We start from the raw sequence: 19,817 nt of genomic DNA on the forward strand, positions 1-19,817 counted from the left end.
TCTCTCCTCCTTGATTTTACCACTATGTCATTCATATAGTCCTCTAGTTCTTGATACATCATGTAATGAAATATGGCCATCATTGCTTGTTGATAAGTTGCACCTGCATTTTTTAACCCAAAAGGCATCACAGTGTAGTAGAAGTTGCCCATGGGTGTTTTGAAAGCAATTTTCTTTGCATCCCTTGGTGCCATTCTGATCTGATTGTACTCACTGAACCCGTCTATGAATGAAAACATGGCACTTCCTACTGCAGAATCTATTAGTAAATCCAGTTTGGTAATGGGAACTCATCCTTCGGACAGACTTTGTTGAGATTTCTGAAGTCTAAACAACATCTTATCTACCTGATTTTCTTCTTTACTAGTACTATGTTAGATTGCCAGCGCGGGTGTTGAACAAGCTTGATGAATCCTGCAGCCAACAATTTCTGTACTTCCTTGACTATTTGCCATTCTATCTCAGTGTGGAATATCCTGGAAAGCTTGGCCACTGGCTTAGCCTCTAGGTCCACATTCAACGTATGCGCTACTAGCCCGGGATCTAACCCTAGCATTTCACTGTAATCCCATACGAAAACGTCTTTGAACTCTTTCAACAACAGTATCAATTTTGATTTTTCCTTTTCCGTCAGACTCGCACTAATTGAGATAGGCCTTGGTTCTTGTGAGCTAGACCCTAGGTCAACTTTCTCCAACTCTTTTTCTGCCATAACTTGTACATCCTTTTATGCCACAACTTCCTTATCTTTCTCTTCATTACCTTCCTCCAAACTTTCTTGAGTTACGCAACACGCCAAACTCCTGTACTGCCACTCTTGGTTGGGGCTCGCTTGTATTCCACTCGTGGGCCTTGCATGCCTTCATAATTTGTGAACAATCCTGCCATTAGGGCTTCAGACCCTGACACATTACGGTGTGTCATCTGATTCGCGGCGGACGCTTCCTTCCTTTTCTTTTTTCATGCTAGCAACTCCCTTAGATCAGGTTCCGGATCACTTTGGATGTCTTCCTACTTAGGTACGAAGGTGCCTCATGGTTTTGATACTAAGCTTTCCCTAGATGGAGCCCATTAGAGCCTCCACCTGCTTAAATGGCGAGGGATTTGCTGCTATGCGTATCATTCTGCCATTCGTCCTTCCCTTCACACACTGGTGGTAGGTGGATGGGACTAGTCGATGTTTGTGCAACCATGGCCTTCCGAATAGCACATGATATGAGACCTCTGTCTTTACTACATGGAACCGAGCTAAGGAAGCTATGGGGCCCACCTTTAACCACAGCTGAATGTGGCCTGTAGTGTATTCGCCCCTTCCTCCGAACCCTATCACTTCCATTGGGCAACCCTGAATCTTTCTTTCTGAAATTCCTGCCGCTTGTAGAGTGCTCAATAGAATGAGATTTATAGAAGCACCTGTATCCACCAAGGCTCTCTTGATGGGTATTTGATTTATAGATGCTGCTAAGTAGATGGGCCTCCTGTGGTCCGGGTGTCTCACCTCCATATCCTTATTGCTAAAAGTGATTTCACTTGACTCCTGTAAGAGGGCTTTGTCATCCGTGACTTTTGCTGATAAACATTCTATTCTTGCCCCCGGAGGCAATGCTCACCAGGGCCTCTGTGGCTATCTTTCACTCCTTCGCCGTAAGCCCCAATTGGTCAAACAAAATTTTGAATTTAGAGCTCTTCTGTAAGGTGGTAATTACTGTGGTAGGCAAGGCTGGATTCTCCTCTTTGTCCTCCCCTAGATTTGCGCAAATTACTACCACTACTACACCCTTCCTTTTTGTAGTTTGGGAATGGGTTTCTTTGAACTTCCTACTGCGATAGTTCTAAAGTCTCTTCTTTAATCCTACAGTGCACCAGTCTGCGAAGCGCCCAATATTCTGCAGTAGGATGTTGCACGTAGTTGTGTAAACGACAGAAGCGTGGGTCCCTTCGCTCCTCTTCTGTGGGCTCTCTAGAAACTTAATTAGGCTTAAGGACTCAGTATACTATCCACTTGTCTAGGAGTACATCTAACTCCTTTAGGGTACATGGTATTGGTGGGGGAGTATCATACTCCCTTCCATCAGTCTTCCTTCTCCGTTTGCTAGTGGATACTACCATAGCCAGTAGAGCGTTCCTCTTGTCAGAACTTGGTTTCACCGACTAGGCAGTCTTCCTAGCCTTTTGCAACAACTGTGCAAACTGGGAGATTTCTAAGTTTTCCAGGACTGCCCTGTACTCCCTGATCATGTTTGTCATACACATTTCCACCAATGTTCTTTCTTCACAATGATCATAGCAGTCAAGTGCTATGTCCTTGAACATTTTGATATATTCCATTAAATCCTCATCACTTCTTTGCTTGGTTGCTTGTAGGGTTGCAAGCGTTACTGTTTCTTCCTCGTGGAAGTATTTAGTGCATAATATGTCCACCATGTCATCCCAAGTTAGGATTGATCCTAGCTTTAGGCCGATGTACCAAGTGTATGCTCGGTCACATAGTAATTTGGAAAACTCTTGAAGACATAAGTTTTCGTCTGTGGTGTAAGGGCCAAGAGTATCAATAAACTTGCTCACATGCTTAACAACACTTCCTTTCCTGCCATCATACTATGCAAAGGCTCGCGGCTCATACCTCTCAGGGTATGGTTTGCTGAGTACCCTTAGTGGGTACGAAGGTCTTCGTGCATAAAATCTTTCCTTAGGTGCTATAGCCCTCTCCTGCTCTAGGAGGGTCGCTACTTCGGCCATAGTGATGAAACATTGTTTCGCATTCTATGAGACACCTCCTGCTAGTGTCTCCTCTTTGTCTATTGCATGCTCCGGGTCATGCTGGCTTCCTTTCTCCTTTGTTTTGTCTGTTTTCATCTGACGGATTTCTTCCATCATTTGTTGTTGTGAGTGCTGCAGGGATTGCAACACCTCAATGAAGATGTTGGCATTGTCAATAGGGATTCTTGGTTGTGGTTGGGGTTCAGCCCCTATTCTGTTAGCACCTTCCGTCTGGTTAGGCTGATATTGGTGAGGCGTTGTTGGTCTGAACTCTGCTTGTGAGGGCATAGCGCTCATGTTTCGCGTCGTCCTGGATTTTAGAGGCATTTATTTGCGAGGACTTCTATCCTTATCTGTGACTTAACTCCCCAGTGAAGTCACCAATTTAATGTAGTGGGCCTTTTTTACAATGTTGGGCTGGGCTGCCTCTTGCGGTACTAGGTCAAGTGTTTTAAGTAAAGGAGTTGAGACCGATCTAACTGCAACTCACTTTGGTCTGACTTGTGCACAAACTATACCCCTTTTGACAGGTTTTGATCACATACCCATGGCAGGCAGAGATGCTAGGGGAAAGCTATGGCAGACAGATATAATAAAGATAACACAAGAAATATTAGATGAAATAAATAAAAGGAAGCAGCAAGAAGCACCCCCGTACACCAAAGTAACATAAATAAATGGGGAAATAATAATAATGGGCTTCTTGAATCAAGGAAGGAAAAAATCAGTTTGCCCTGCCAAGTAAGGCTACAGAGCTTGAAACCTAGAAGGAAAACCACTTCCTCAATGCGAATAATCTCCCCAGGAAAAGAAATTAATCGCTTTTAAGGAATGGGCCTAAATGGTTTATGTTCAATGAGGATCCTTTTTCTTTGGTAGAGAGCAGAGCTTTAGATGAAGAGAGGAGATCAACCTATTGGTGCATGCTTGCCATTCTAAGTTATCTCTTTTTCCTTTGTTTTTCCCCCCTTCCTTTCTTAGTGCTTCTTCTGTCTTATGATTTTCTCTTAGAGATTACTATTACCATGATTGTGATCCCCCTTGTGCACGACAAAGGCCCCTTTTTATAGTGCTTACCATGACTGGTTTTTACTATTTTAGCCCTTAACTACCTTTGTCTGATATGGGTGTCCTTGTCGACCATTACTGGTTTGTCAGTCGTTCAACCATCACCACTTATTTGTGCTGGCTATGCCACTTCCCCTTATCAGACAAAGAAGGCTATTTTGTTTATTTTTCTGTCGTGACCCTCCTACTTGTTACAGTGTGGGTGCTCTCTCTCTCTCTCTCTCTCTCTCTCTCTTTCTCTCTCTCTCATGGCATGCACCTAGTAGTTCTAACTCATCCTTACTTCTTTTGGGTGGCATGTCATCTCAGTAGGACATTTCCCCCAAAAGAGCCTGAACAAGATACCCAGAATAGGTTTTCTCCTCTGCCCACTGCTAGACCATGCCCTCTTACCTTTGACCCATGACCTCACCACGTCCTGTATTGGCTGGGTACAGGCTGGTAATGTTTGGGCCTTGCGCGTGCTTCTCTTTTATGTGTGTTCAAAGCTTGCCTGTCATTCATGCGTTTGCCGTGATCTGGAGGCTTGTCTGCACATTATGACGGTCATTTTGGTTTCTTATGGCGTGGATTGTTTTTTGATCTCCCATTCTTTATGCCTTACTTCCTTTGGGGGCTAGGCTTTGCCTAATTGTGGGCTTTCCTTCCTTCAACACCCTTTTACTCTTTCCATAGCCTTGCCATCATTTCCTACCATATCACTTTGCTATTCCTGTTGTGGTGTTATTTGACCTAAGCCTGCTGGGCCTTTTTGGGCTTGTTGCTTATTCTTTTCTCAATGACTCAGTATAGTCATTTGGGCTTTTTTGGTTACATTGCTTGCGGGCTCTTGTGTCCCATTTTCCTTTTGGGCATCCTTGGCCCATTTTACTTTCCTTGGGCATCCTCGGCCCTTTCTAGTCTTGTGTTCCCTTGGGCTTTAACTAACTCCTTAGGGCTTCCCTGGCCCAATTACTTTATTCTTCATCCTTAGGGCTCATGGACTTTCCATCAACCCCTTACTTTCTTTACTTTCATTACTCCGGGCCTGCTGTGGCCCATTCTCTTCTACATCATATACTGCCTATAGGTTTGCTACTTCTTCCTTTCTGAGCTCCTTTAAGCCCATTTGCTTCTTCAAGGCCCATTTGTTTATTTCATGGGTCTGTGATTCATTATTCCTGTCTCTTGGGTTTAATAGTTTTCCTATCCACTTACTAACTCTCTTTTCTGCCCATGTTGTTGGTTTTCTTCTTTCTACTAGGCTTCCCAAAATGAGCATCAACACCCTCAGTTTTAACAGAGGTGGGTTATGAGAGACAAACAAAGTGAACATCAGGTGGGTAAAGTGACATTTTTTAAACCACAGGTAGACAAAATAATTTTGGAGTAAACCTCAAGTAGAGTGTGTCTTGGTTGCCATCATGTCATTTGATGGCCATGTAAGCGAGTCACTAATGGAAGCTACTTTTGCTAATAGAGAGAAATTTCAGGGTGTAAAATCTAATTTTTCAAATTTGATGTAAAATTTAAACAACCCTAAATTTTATGATGTACTTTGCAATTTACCCTATAATCTAAAAGGCAAAAATTTGTTACATATACGTTAATGTGAATCCAAATATTTTATACCACTTTCACTATATCACTTTATGTACCACAAATCAAAATTGGCCATGAAGTCTACTAATTTAATTAACCTATTTTATACCTTTTCTTATTTCACTTACCTAAAATAATAAAAATAAAAATCGTTACATATCTTAGCACCACTACCGACCATAGTAAAAATGCGTATAATACAGGAATCAAGCCATTTTGGCTAAATTATGCTGGAGACTAGCTAATGAAAGTGAAGCCCCTTGGGCAAAGATGCTGGTAAAGAAATATCTCACTCCTAAGAGGTTGTCTGAGGAGGGCAGAAACCTCCCTTGCTCAAGAATTTGGACAGCTTGCAAAATAGGTGGACCTGTCTATGTCAAAGGATTAAGATGGTCAGTGAAAAATGGTCTACATGTCAACCTTTGGCTGGACTTTTGGCTCCCTAATGGCACACTCCGAAGCCTTATTGAAGGACCACTTGCAAGGGATGAAGACAAAGTAATGTTGCATCAATGTTTTGACAATGGCATTGGCTGGAATTTGCAAAACAGTTCTTTTGTGCTACCTGATCAAATTTTAGAGAAATTTATAGCAATTCCTTTCTCATGTGACACCAATGCTGAAGACTTTCTCATTTGGGCCCTCTCCAAAAATGGTTCTTTCTCTCTATCTGCAGCCTATTTATTGGCAAGAGGCTTAAACCCCTTGAACCTGGATACCATAGATATGTCTTGGGTCTAGAAGACTACTGCACCACCTCGGGTTCAGTTTTGCCTGTGGCTGTGCATGCATAATAGCCTTCCCATTGGTGAAGACTTAGGGGTGTGCAAAAAACTGACAAACCGACTGAAACCGACCGAACCGTTGCCAAATTTTCGGTTCGGTTTCGGTTCAGTTCGGTTTCGGTTTCATTTTTTAAAAACCGAAATTTTCGGTTTCGGTTTCGGTGCTGGATTTTTTCACCCGAAACCAAACCGAACTGACCGAATATATATATATATATATGTAATGTTAATGCACAACTGATCAGTTGCCTTAATGGTATGCTCTTTATGATTCAGCTACATGATCCCAGGTTCAAGCCTTCGCACTGGACGTGTGGGTATTTTTTGCTCTTTAATTTTTTAAAACCCTAGTACTAGCATAAATACTAAAATACCCTTATTTATTTTTCCCTTTTGCTTTCTTCAGCCGCCCCTCTCCATTCTTTCTTCTCTCAATTATTTCTTCAGCCGCCCCTTTCCCCATTTTTTTTCTCTCAATTCTTTCTTCTTCAGCTTGTTCCCTTCGATCCTTCAATTTTTTTCTCTCTACCCTTCAGTCCTTCCCCAGTTTTCTCTCTGGTCTCTGCCCTTCTCAGTCCAGCCGCCTCATTCTTTTCTTTTCTTTTCGCTCTCTGAGTCCCATGGGCCATGGCCATGCCTTTCTCTTCTCTCTAAGTCACATGTCTCTGTTCGTTCTTCAATTCAGATTGAAAAATCACTACAGAGACATGGTGGTAGGCTCAAGCATGGTGGTAGGATCCTGCTATGGTGCAACAACGGTAAAGTTCTGTCTGGACCCTTTTGCTAATTAAAAATATTTTCAATTTTTTGTTGGATTCTGTATGTAATACTGTAAATTGTTGAACAAATATTGTTGGAAATTTTTCTTTCTCTGTCGTTCTGATTTGTTCATCAGCTCTTTCTCTGTTGCTCTGTTATTTTGTTTTTTATATGTGATTAAATTTAGGGTTTTGAAAATCTCAATATCCCTCTCTTTGGAAAACCAATAACCGACCGAAACCGACTGAAACCGATATACACCGAAACCGATGGTTTTCCAGCCATTTCGGTCGGTTTCGGTTGAGAATTTCACAAACCGAAATATTCGGTTTCGGTTGGCCATACCTATACAAACCGACCGAAACCGAACCGAGCACACCCCTAGGTGAAGTACTAGGTTCAAGAGGTTTAAACCTCAATACAACTTGCCCTTTATGCCTCAAAGAGACTGAATCACTTGATCATTTGCTGCGTACTTGTGAATTTGCCCAAGATTTTTGGCTGAAGCTAAATTTTCCTCATTTGCTAAGGGAATCATTCAATAAACCCATTAAGGAATGGTTGGAAGTTAACTGCTGTACAAAACTTGTATCTAATTGTATGGGAATCCCGTGGAGTATTGTCTTTCCTTTGGGAATTTGGCACATTTGGCTGCAATGTAATGATTGTTTGTTTAGGACTGGTACTTCGGCTACTAAGGCTATTGAGAAATGCAAACAGAGTGCTGCTGAATTTTTTGCTATAGGAATGAGATCTAAGATTGCTATATCTAAGTCCATTATACTTGTGGCTTGGAGAAAACCACCAGTGGGATTGGCTAAACTCAATACTGATGGTTTGGCATTAGGATTTCCTGGAAAGGCTGGAGGAGGTGGGCTGATCAGGGATCACAATGGAGATTGGGTTGCAGGCTTCTCTAGAAGTCTTGGCTGCACTAATAGCTTTATGGCAGAGTTGTGGGCCTTACGAGATGGACTCATTCTTGCTAAGGACCTCAATCTTAATAGCCTTGTTGTTGAATTGGATGCTAAGAGTGTTGTTCAGCTAATGAATAATGATTCTGCCAATATGCTAATGGAGCCTCTTTTGACTGACTACAGGACCCTCCTGAGAGCCATCCCTAACAAACGGGTTGAGCACACCTACCGAGAAGCAAATCGTTGCGTAGATGCTTTAGCTAGAGTAGGGGCTAGCTGTAATTTATCTTTTGTAGTGTTTGTGGAACCACCGTCTGTGGTGGAGCATCTGTTAGCTTGTGATAAAGCTAACACTTTTTGTAATAAAATTGTTGCTTCTAATATATAAGTAGCCCTTTTTGACCCCAAAAAAAAAAAAAAAAAAAAAAAAGCATATTATATGCGTATATTATAAGTATGTCAAAAAAAAAAACTCGCATCTTACGTTCTCTTTGCAACTATACGGAAATGTAATTGCTCTTTGATTTTTTTTTAGTGGATTTTTGCTAGCTAAAATTGTTCTTGTTGTTTGGTGGTTGAGCTTAAAGAGAGATAACGATAGTGATGTCTTGTGGTTGTAGTGGCGTTGTAGGTTGGCGGTAGTGCTTCAAATCGGTGTGGTTGTGCTAGCAAAGGCATCAAGTATGGCCGCTAATGGCCTTAATGGCATTGACGATATCTTTATAGTGGGGGTGCCAGAGGTTGGTGGTGGTGGTGGTGCTAAAACCACACTCCTCACAAATTAACAAGAAAGAGAGTTTCCAGATTTTATGGGTTTTTATTTTTATGGAGTGATGGTAGTTGGCGAGTACTACTTTCATATAAACATTAGGTTGGTCCAATATATTTCTAGATATCTTTCAATACTAAATTAAATTATGTACTTACAATATATTTATTTTATAATTCAATGGTTGGGTGGAGAGATTTGATCTCTAGATGTCTCTATTGAAACCATTAAGAAGTTGCAATTAAGCTACGAGGCTCTTGGCATGAACTCCCAATATCCTCTCTTTCTTTTTTCTTTTTTTGAGAAGAAAGGTAAGATGAACTTTCCAATATCTAATCACACAAAATTGCAACAAATAATTTAACAAATCAGAGTGCCTTAATGCCCTTTAAGCTCAAGGGAACCGTATGGAAAATCCAGTATCAGTCCTGGTATAATTCTCAAAGTCCTCAAAATCGGAATCCGAACCCATTCCATCATGGCCAGACCACCCCCTAGGAGAATTCTCATCTTGCCCACTTCTGGTCAAAGGAACCCATAACTCAGACATTGGAACCGGAAGAGGCTCTTCACTGAAATACTTGTCATGGAGCAGTTCCATTGCTGTAGCTCTGCTAGCTGGGTCATAACAGACAAGTTTTTTTACCAAAGATATTTCATCAGGGGAGCAGTTGGGCAGGCAGGCTTCTAAACCAATTGGATTTTCTACCTTATTAAATGAAATTGTTTTATAATCAGGAAGTTTAGAACAACCTGGCCAGACTTCCTCAGTTAAGTTTCCCAAAACACTAAAAATCCTGCTGAGTTGATCAATATCTGCAGTTCCAGGAAAAATGGGCTCCAGAGTAAAAAGCTCAGCAAATATGCAACCCAATGACCACAGATCAATCTCTAAACCATAGTCAGTGGATCCAAAGAGTAGTTCAGGGGCTCTGAACCAACGAGTTCCAACACAGGATGTAAGACAACCTTGTCCATCATCTCCACCACCCTCAGCCTTGTATGAATATGAATTCTTGAAAGGATCATCCTCTATGTCACTTGTTGTGCATGTTGCAAGACAAGATGTATCTCCATCATGAACATCCGTTTCCTCATCAGTTTCATCTATATTTTTAGCTTTGAACTCATCTAACTGTCTAAAATATTCTTCTTTACTTATAGTGCCCTGCTCTTGAATTTCATAAGCTTCTTGGCATAAATTGTCTGTTTCAGGAAAATCCTCAGGAGGCTGAAAGGCATTTTCCTGATTTACAGCATTTTGTTCATATGGTTGTAGGTTGTTGTAGGCAGCAACATATCCAGGCTCCAGGAGTATCCTTGCCTAAAATCAGAGTCAGATAAAAACATTTCACAAACCTTGATAAAATAACAGGAATAGCAATTTCATTCAAAATATTTATATGCTTGAAGAAAGTGCCTACCAAATCCAAATGTGAAAATGTGTCATGTTGGAACTTAAGAATGGTCAAATCCTCAAACTAGCAGCTGATAGATAAGGAGCATACTCAACATTTCAGCTGACTACTATGGATGACCTCCCCCCACCCCCCTCTCCTCCTTCACACACATACACTCTATCAGTATCTCAACCACCCCCCCTTTTTTGATAAGCTATACTCTATCTCCCTATGTGTATATTATCTCTTAAAAATTAGAAATGAGGAATTTGTGTGTGTGTATATATATACTTTCTGAAGAATTCTGGTGTATATTTACCTAAATTACCTTGTCTTATGATTTGCTATTTTGTCCACAACATGATACATGAATAACATTTACAAATGCAGTTTGGGAGTTTAATTTGCAAGATTACAAACAACACATCGTAATTTCTAACAATCAATGACTACTACATCAACGGAAATGCTTTTCACCCATTGCTTGTACAAAAAGAAAGTCCATTTACCATAACGCAGAAAGTCACAAACCCTTCCTTAAAATGCAAACTAGCAATGTGCTAAGCTTTCCTAGGCCTCCTTCCCACACCATACCAATACAACAAGAACAACCAAGCCTTGTCTTAAAATGTTGGGCTCAGCTATTCCCACATCAAACCAATCAAATCCAAAAAGAGAAAACCAACTCATCCTCTAAAAAATTCCTGACAAAAAAAAAAATCATCTCTCAGAGTACCACACACTCTAAAGCATTCCCTATCATTAAAGTAAACACTAAACATAAACCCATAAACGAATTGCTTATAAATGTAATCAAGCTGCAAAATCAACACCACCCCAAACCCATCAAGCAAATCTTCTTTTCATCAATTCGTGACAAAATTAACAGGCCAAAATCCGGTAGCTTTAAATCAAAAGAAACCAGCCTCATTGCCTAAAAAGTAAACTTACTTTAAATTAAACAAAAACCCATCAATCTTAAAATAAAAAGACCTGGCCAAAATCGGCAAGCTTGAGCAGGCCATCATCGGAGACGAGAAGATTAGTGGGTTTCAAATCCCGATGCAAGATCATATTCCTGTGACAGGCGTCAAGGCCACAGAGAATCTGGAGCATCCATCTCTTAAGCTGGGCGACTCCAATCGAACGGCCCTCCTTCTTGGCCTCATTGATCACAGATGCCAGGTCAGTCCTCAGGTACTCCAAGACAAGCACAGCGTCCTCGTCTTCCCGCCAAAAGAACTCGTGGAGAACGATGACGTTTGGGGAGTTGAGGATCTGTAAGGCCTCTATTTCTCTGAACGCCGACTGGTAATCGTGAACCTCTTTCAGCGCCACCACCACGTTGTCCGACAGCCGACGCGCCTTGTACACGTCCGAGTACGCTCCCGACCCCACGCGCTCCTGTATTTCGTACTTCGCTATTATCTCGCCTCGGCTGTGGATGCTCCAGCTCTTTGCTGCTTCGGGTTCCATTGTTTTTGTTTACGCTCAGACTCAGAGCTAAGCCTAAGCTAATAAGGAAGGGGTTTTCGATTTGGTAATTAATCATGGACTCTCTCTTTACTATTATATATTAGTCTCCAAAATCCAAAAAGGATGGGTTTTTATTTTTATTTTTATTATATATATATATATATATATATATATTTTACAAACATTATAGAATTGGTTCGTACAAAAAGAAGTTAGTCCCTTTTTTTTTTTTTTTTGGGTTAAAAGAGCTAATATATTAGATTAAACAAAAATAAAAATAAGTCTATTTTACAAACATTAGCTACCTTATTAAGGAATAGAAATTTTTCCACCGTAGAAGGTGGGTTGCCAAAAAGAACAAAAGAAGACTCTAAGTTAGATTTAATTAAAATACTGGTGTATAGATTCTCAAAAAAAAAAAAAAAATACTGGTGCATATAATAATGCATTGAGAAAGTTCAAAATTATATATATATATATATAAAGAAGTTTTCTATTTAATTAAAGTTGAATTAGATACTTTTTCTTTCTCCAAAAAAAAAAAAGTTGGATTAGATAAATTAAAATATAGTTCAATCAGATTTTTATTTTATTTTTTTATAATGTTGTTTAACTTTAATCTAATAAGACACAAGTTCTTGTCAGTTTAATTTAAAATTGGTTTATGCCTTTGACACTCAACAAAATGGATAGAAGTGTGACGAGGTCTCTAACATCAAAAAAATGAATTTCCATACATGAAATAATGATTTTAATGCTATTTTGGTATTCATTTATTAGTGTTTGGTCTCATTACACTCTTGTCCATTTTGGTGAATAGCAAACACATAAACCTCAAATTGTGATGAATGAAAATTTTTGCCTTAATTTAAAAAATGAAAAACGATTTTAAGCATGTTCATAACATGTTCAATTAATTAATATTATCTTTGTTGAAGCATTTTAATATTATATAATTAAAATTAATTTATATTACAACATAAATGTAAAGATGTGGAAGTTAATATGGAAGATAAGGAGTTTGTGAAAAATGTTTAATCTCACATTAAAAAGAAGAGAAACTCTTTAATTCTTTTTAATTGTAGTGATTAATGAGCTAATATGTATTGATTCAGATATTAAGCTAGAAACATGCACAAGGGGGAGGTGAAGCCCTTTCGCTTTGAGGGAGCCCTCTTCAAGAGGTGGAAAGGAAAGGTCCTCTTTTACTTGAGTCTTCTCAAAGTTGCCTACATCTTCACTGATAAGAATCATTCAAAGGTTTCTACTGATGAGATGAGTGAGGAAGAATTTTGTCTCTATCAAGAAAAAATAGATAAGAATACAAAAGATGAATACAATTGTCGCTTTTATATTTTGAATTTTCTTGTCGATCATTTCTATGATTATTATGATACAACTTAAAAATTCTGCAAAGAAAATTTGGAAAGTTTTACAAAGTAAGTACGATACTGAGGAGGCTAGCGGAAAGAAGTATGTTACTAGTAGATTTTTCCGTTACCAAATGGTGGAAGGAAAATCGGTGGTAGATCAAGCACAAGACTTCCAGATGATCATGGCAGAATTGAGATCCAAAGGCATAAAGATTGGAGATAATCTAATGGTAGTTGGCATAATTGATAAACTACCACAAACTTAGAGGGAGTTCCAAAAGACTTTGCGGCACAAACAAAAGGAGACATCCTTAGAGACTTTGATCACACGCATCCATGTAGAGGAGGAGGCTAAAGGACAAGATGCACTCATGACACAAGAGAGCAATGGTAATTCCATCACAAAGGTAAACCTTATTTTAGCCAATAATAATATGCCCAAAAATCATTTTCCTAGAAATGGTCAATTGAAGCCTAAAAAGAGAGTTTTCAAAAATAATAATAGACCTCAAGGAAGAGGAAACTCGAATAAAAATTACAATAAGAACCAAGACCCCCTTCACAAGATCAATTTACTAAATCTTGTTTTGTCTGTGGCAAGAATGGGCATATTGCTCAATTTTGCAAATTTTGGAAACGTGAATTTGTTCCGTAGGCTAACGTAATTGAAGAGCCTTTAGTGGCTATGATTATAGTCATCAATATAATGCAATATGTTGAAGGGTAGTGGGCAGATTCTGGTGCTAATAAGCATGTCTGCTATGACAAAGATTGGTTCAAGTTGTACACTCTCTTTGAAGAAGAAAAAAAATTATGCTTGGTGACTCTAAGGAAACCAAGGTTCTTGGGAGTGGTGAGGTTGATTTGACATTCACTTCTGGACATGTGCTAACATTGAAAGATGTACTTTACACGGCCATGAAGAAGAATTTGATGTCAAGCTTTTTGCTTAACAAGGCTAGCTTCAAGCAGACTATGGAATCTGATAATTATGTAATCACTAAAAAAAGATTATTTGTGAGCAAGGGTTATGCTTGTGATAATTATTGGGGAACAGGGACTCGAGTCGTAAGGGGTACAAAATGTAGTGTCTAAAATGGGTTCTTAGAAATCTAATAATTATTTGTGAGCAAGGAATCTGATAATTATTGGGGAACGGGGACTCGAGTCATAAGGGGTACAAAATGTAGTGTCTAAAATGGGTCCTTAGAAAAAAGTTAAAATAAGATGGATCAATAGATAACTTTAAAGCTAGACTTGATGCAAAAGGCTTTAAACAAAAAGCTAATCTTGATTTCTTTGATACTTTTTCTCCGGTAACAAGAATTACATCTATTAGATTGTTAATTGCTATTACTGCAAATTTTTATTTGAAAATTCATCAAATGGATTAAAAACTGGTTTTCTAATTGATGACCTAAAGGAAGAGATTTATATGGATCAACCCAAAGGTTTTGTAGAGCCTGGACATGAAAGCAAGGTATGTAAACTAACTAAATCCTTATATGGCTTGAAACAAGCACCTAAATGCATGAAAAATTTGATTCCTACATGGTTGAGAATGGTTATAAATCAAATGAATGTGATAAATGTATTTATTCTAAATCATAGAATAATTTACGTGTTATTATTAGCCTCTATGTGGATGATATGTTGATTTTTGTCTCAAATATGCATGTTACAAATGAGACAAAAAATATGCTTAAAAGCCATTTTGATATGAAAGATATAGGTGAGGCTAACTTTATTTTGGGCATGAAAATAATAATATTTAGAACCCATCTTCATATATAGCATTGTTACATTGTTAAATATAATACTTTTTTTCTTTTTTTTTTTTTGGTTGAGAAGGGGTTGAGGTAAACCTTGTAAAAAAATGCCATCTTTTTGGTTTGGAAAAAAGATTTTAGATTCTAATCTTGATGTGATGGTAATAAGAAATTTTTTTTCTCCCATTTTTACTAATTTTGACAAGATCTTGTTAATAATTGACTTTTTTTTTTTTTTTTGAGAAAGAAAACATCCATTTTATTATAAAAGGTCGGCTAGCCTAAACAAAAGGTAAAGTGTGGGATTGAACATCCTTCATCCACACATTACACCCAGAGATGGTTATAGCTAGTCTAGCTAAATTATGAGCAACTTTATTGCCATCTCTTTTAGTATGAGCGTATGAAAATTAAAAAAAAAAAAAAAAAAAAAAAAAAAAAAAAAAAAAAATTAAATAACATTGTAGCTTATAAGAACCTCCCAAATGGACGAAGTATATTAACATGGTTGTTTGTTAAGTGTTTGGCCAATTAGAAAAGTGGAAGGTAGGTAAAGGGTGATGACAGAAATGGAGAATTGGGATGANTGATCTGGGGTCTTGTAAATAGTTGAAGTATCGATTTGCTTTACAAACCCACGCCGCATATTCTTCACCCGAACCTAGGAAAATCAATCTTGATTGGTTTTTGCAAAGTGATGGCTAGAGCATTTCTTGATATATGATTCTTATTGGACAAAGCTTCAAATTTTTCCTTATACATACCCACTGTTGAAATTTGTCTCAGCCAAGCCAAGGCCTCCATAGGGTCATCATATGCTGTGGGACCAAACCTTACATGTAGTGCTTGTACCAATGTTTCCCAGTTTGAGAACACCCTAGCTTCCTTAGCTTCTTGATACCAGACCAGAGCTTCTTGATCTATCTGAAAAGAAGTAACCAACAACTTCTCTGCAATTGGTTTTGATAATAGCCAAAATATTGATTGGCTTTATAAACCAACTAGCAAGATCTTCCCCTGAAAAATGAGGGAATTCAAGCTTAATGGGTTCATGAAGGATATAGCTAAAGAATTTCTGACTGGGTTTACAAGTTCTTGGGAAGAGTGCGGTCTAGCTTACTCGGAATTTAGCTTTTGCAAAATGACATTGATATTCTAAGTCATGGCCTTGATGTTTTGATTCATCTCATTCAAGATCTTGGTTTGAATGGCAAAACAAGTTTCAACCATTGTTGTCATAGGATTGATGCTTGGTTACCATTTGTTAAGAACAGAGTATAATGTTTTGAGTTTCTAGCTGGATTCGAGGTCAACTGGTCCTCTAAGAAGAAGAGAGATGATAACAAAGATAGGAAAAGAAAAGAACTGAATTATGCTTAGTCAATGCTTGAATCCGTACAACCATGCTCTCTTGCCTTTATACACTTTCCTGCACTCTAACTAACTAGGAATTACTAACTAACTAATGCTAGTTGTACACTCACAACTAACTCACTAGTACTACCACTCTCAATACCAATCACTTTCAATTACAGTTACTACGTAATACAAATCCTAACAGTCCTTTTGATCAATGAAGCAAGTTCTATAGCCAAGGTGATCATAACTTTTATAAGAAATCAATCTTGATTCAAGGGCTTTATGTACTAGGAAGCAAGATTACTTGGTGGGAAGCAAGATTGGTAGTTCTGTTTTTGATTGTACAGGGAAGAAATACGATGTTGCTGATCTTTTGAAGTGTGCAAGACCTTTCACTATTAAAGTTGCTGTGGGTAGGGATGTGAAAAGGAAATTACTAGTATATCCAGTGTACATGGAGTCAAGGCTATCAACTATTGGAGTTGATAATCTAGCTAATGGTGGCTTAGGAGATTTTCTAACTGATGGTGTTTCAAAAGATCCTTCAGCTGATGGTGGTTTAGGAGATTCTCCAGCTGATAGCGTTTTAGAAGATTTTCCAGCTAAAGGTGGTTTAGGTGATTCCATTTTATGTAAGATTTATTTTCCAACTCCAGCTTGGTTGGATGATCTTGAGGCTAGTAATGTCCATGGTTAGGAGATACAAGACATTTTATAGGGTCTAGCTGGTTTACTCCAGCCATTGCCCATTCCAGACTCAAGACTCTATCCCACCTTCCATGACTTAAGGCCTAAATCTGTCCCACCTATGGATTCAAATGGCACTCTTAATCTAGAACCCATAGCTATTCTGCAGGACAGAACTCACTAAAGAGTAGGACCATCACTCAAGTTTTAGTCCAATGGCAAGGACGAAGTCAGGAAGATGCTACCTGGGAAAGTCTGTACTTGCTGCAACAACAATTTCCTCACCTTGTGGGCAAGGTTTTTTAATGGGGAAGGTATTGTTAGGATTTGTATTATGTAATAATTGTAATTGAAAGTGATTGGTATTGAGAGTGGCAGTACTGGTGAGTTAGTTGTGAGTGTACAACTAGCATTAGTTAGTTAGCAATTTCAAGTTAGTTGGAGTGCAGGAAAGTGTATAAAGGCAAGAGAGCATGGTTGTACGGATTCAAGCATTGACTAAGCATAATTCAGTTCTTTTCTCTTTTCCTATTGTAAGTTCAAAAAGGGTATAAAACACCTTTGAACGTTTAGACCCCAAATTACAAAAATACCAATTCAAGTTTTATATCAAACAATTAATGTGCAGAATATGATAACAAGCTTATAACAGAATTGATAGAACAATCTAAGGCAAATATAAACACATCCACAGCAGTAAATATAAGGCAAAGGTAAAGGGAAAGAAGATGCAAACACACAGACAACACACGATGTGTTATCAAAGAGGAAACCGAAGTCCTCCGCGTAAAACCTCTCCGCCGCCCTCCAAGCGGTCAAATAATCCACTAAAGAATGTAGTTGGGATACATGAACAGCAGAAGACCCTCCAAGCCTAATCTACCCAAGTACCTAAGCCCTCCAAGCTTCTTGCTCTAACGAGGTTACGCCGAACCTATTTCTTCTTTAGCTTCCTGGATTTCGCTACTTGACCATAGCATCAACCAATGTATATTGGTTCCTTTCCAAACTGCTTCCCAAAGCACCAAATGGACCTTCTCACAGACGTGGGTGTGGTGAGACAAGGGTTTGGTAAATGACCTCTCAAGGGTATGACAATGGAGAGGAAGAGAGTAGAGGAATTTGTAGAGTCTCTTTAGATGAAGATTGGGGATGAATCAATCTTGTATTTCTCTAGGGTTTTCTCTCACAAAATTCTCTCTGGAAGCTCTCTCAATATGATGGGTATAAGGGTGTATATATAGTAGGGTGAGAAGGGAATGCAAAACGTCAGTTTTTGCCAAACAGGGCAAGTTGGCGACTTGATCTCGCGGCTTGGCCAAGTCGCGAAATCAAGTCGCGACGTAACGGCCTGGCCAGACTGGAACTTTTGTCCTGTAGCGTGACAGCTGGCGCGACCCTTCAGCTTCCCAGTGTGCCTCTCACGTGACTGCCTTTCGCGGCTTGCCAGTCGCGAACCACCCGCGAGTCCTAGTCGCGAGACTCTGTTTTTCTTGCACACTCTTGAGCTTTTCTTCACATCTTCTCACACACTACCCTTACAATTTTCCCACCTAAATACAGGGTTACTAAGTGCTAAATTACAAGCAAATTGGTCACGGAATAAAGCCAATTAGATGGTTGATTAAATTCAACCTTACAATCTCCCCCTTTGGCTATTCCGTGACAAAACCCTACAACAGACTCTAGACTTAAACGTGAGTTGGGAACAGTTGGAAAACTCACTCACACCTAACTCTAGATTCTGAAAAGCTCTTGAACATATGAATAAGTAACTCCTGAAACACAATAACATAGCAATATCATTGTACGCAGAAAACTTAATATGCATATGGAGCAAAATAAGCATGATCAAGCAAAAATGAACATAGGCATAAAAGCAATAATTCATGGCAAGATCAACACCAGTAGTCACTTAAGCAAAAGTGATTACTATGTTCATTCACACAAGGAATGAACATCCGGACATGCAAAAATGATAAACTCAATTGAAGAGAATCATTTGCAAGTCCAACACTCAACCAATGCATACAAACATATATGCATCTAGGAACAATCCTACAAGGGCACAAGAGTGTTGTACTTAGGGTAATGCAAAGCATTAACAAGTACCAAAACACAAAGCACAAAGGCTGCATAAGCAAAGTTGTTGCAAATACATGGCACAAACCATACAAGCCTACAATCATGCAAAAGTGCTAGAAACAACCCTCAAAGCTTACAAAAGCAACAATGGGTACAAAAGACAAACAAACAATGCTAAAAGCTGAATAACATCATACTATATAAGTGCTGAAATAAACAACTACTACCAATAATTCACATATTGAGAGTTTTAAAACAGACTTAAACCAGTGTATAAAGCAAAAAGACTTTTTCAACAAAAATATTTAAACTCCCCCTTTCAATTCCAAAATGCACAATGTACAAACTCCCCCTTTCAGTATGCACCCTTCTTTTTAGTCTTAAGCTTCATTTCCCCTTGCTATGCTTCAATTATCTCCCCCTTTTTGGCACGAATAGCTAAAGGCTGTCTTCCAACTTCTGTTGTATGTTATCTAACTGTAACTCAATGGTTCCGAGACGCATTTGAGTTTGATTATGAAAGGAGTTGAGAAGTCGTTCTAAGTCCGAAATCCGATGTAGCACGGTTTCAGTGAAATAACTTTGTTTTGGCATTTGGAAACCAGGTGGAATAGACGGAGTGCCGGTTGATTGTGCAGGAGGAACTGTAGTAGGAGCAGATGGGGATGCCTGTGTGGATGGCTCAGTCTTAGGTTTCTTGGAAGAGTGGCTCTGGCTTGCTTGGAGAGAGTAGTGGGATATTGGTCGGGAACGAGTCAATACTCTCTCATTTGATGAAGGGCTAATACCTTTACTAAGAACAATCTTCATGACTAGACTGCAGAAGGGAAGAATTGTTCGTGTTGCTGAACGGGCCGATGTTTTCCCGATGATATGGAATATATGAGCACAGATGTCTATTGGGGCACCAGAAATAAGATCACACAGAAACTTAGCCCTTCCTAGGTTGATGAAGGTAGTGTTTGACAGTGGATAGAGATTGGAGAACATGATCAGCTTCAAGGTTGTCAATTCTGGAGAAAATAAGGC

At 39.0% G+C, this 19,817-nt stretch overlaps 1 protein-coding gene across 1 annotated transcript; it reads right to left on the bottom strand.

Moving 5' to 3' along the window:
* Positions 1 to 8,902: 8,902 nt before the first annotated feature.
* LOC111988779 (cyclin-dependent kinase F-1) lies at positions 8,903 to 11,604 on the bottom strand. The gene is made up of 2 exons (XM_024020570.2): positions 11,033 to 11,604; positions 8,903 to 9,963 (listed from the first exon to the last, which is right to left on the bottom strand). The coding sequence occupies exons 1-2, from the start codon at positions 11,513 to 11,515 to the stop codon at positions 9,034 to 9,036; spliced, it is 1,413 nt and encodes a 470-aa protein (XP_023876338.1). The 5' UTR covers positions 11,516 to 11,604; the 3' UTR covers positions 8,903 to 9,033.
* Between the last annotated feature and the right edge of the window lie 8,213 nt (positions 11,605 to 19,817).

Source organism: Quercus suber, unplaced genomic scaffold (assembly GCF_002906115.3).
Source record: "Quercus suber isolate HL8 unplaced genomic scaffold, Cork oak 2.0 scaffold_582, whole genome shotgun sequence".
NCBI lineage: Eukaryota > Viridiplantae > Streptophyta > Magnoliopsida > Fagales > Fagaceae > Quercus > Quercus suber.

Coding starts and splice junctions, on each gene's coding strand:
- LOC111988779 (XM_024020570.2), bottom strand. CDS start 11,515: ATGGAACCCGAAGCAGCAAAGAGCTGGAGCATCCACAGCCGAGGCGAG. Junction 9,964..11,032: donor AGCTTGCCGATTTTGGCCAG/GTCTTTTTATTT, acceptor CTCTGATTTTAG/GCAAGGATACTCCTGGAGCC.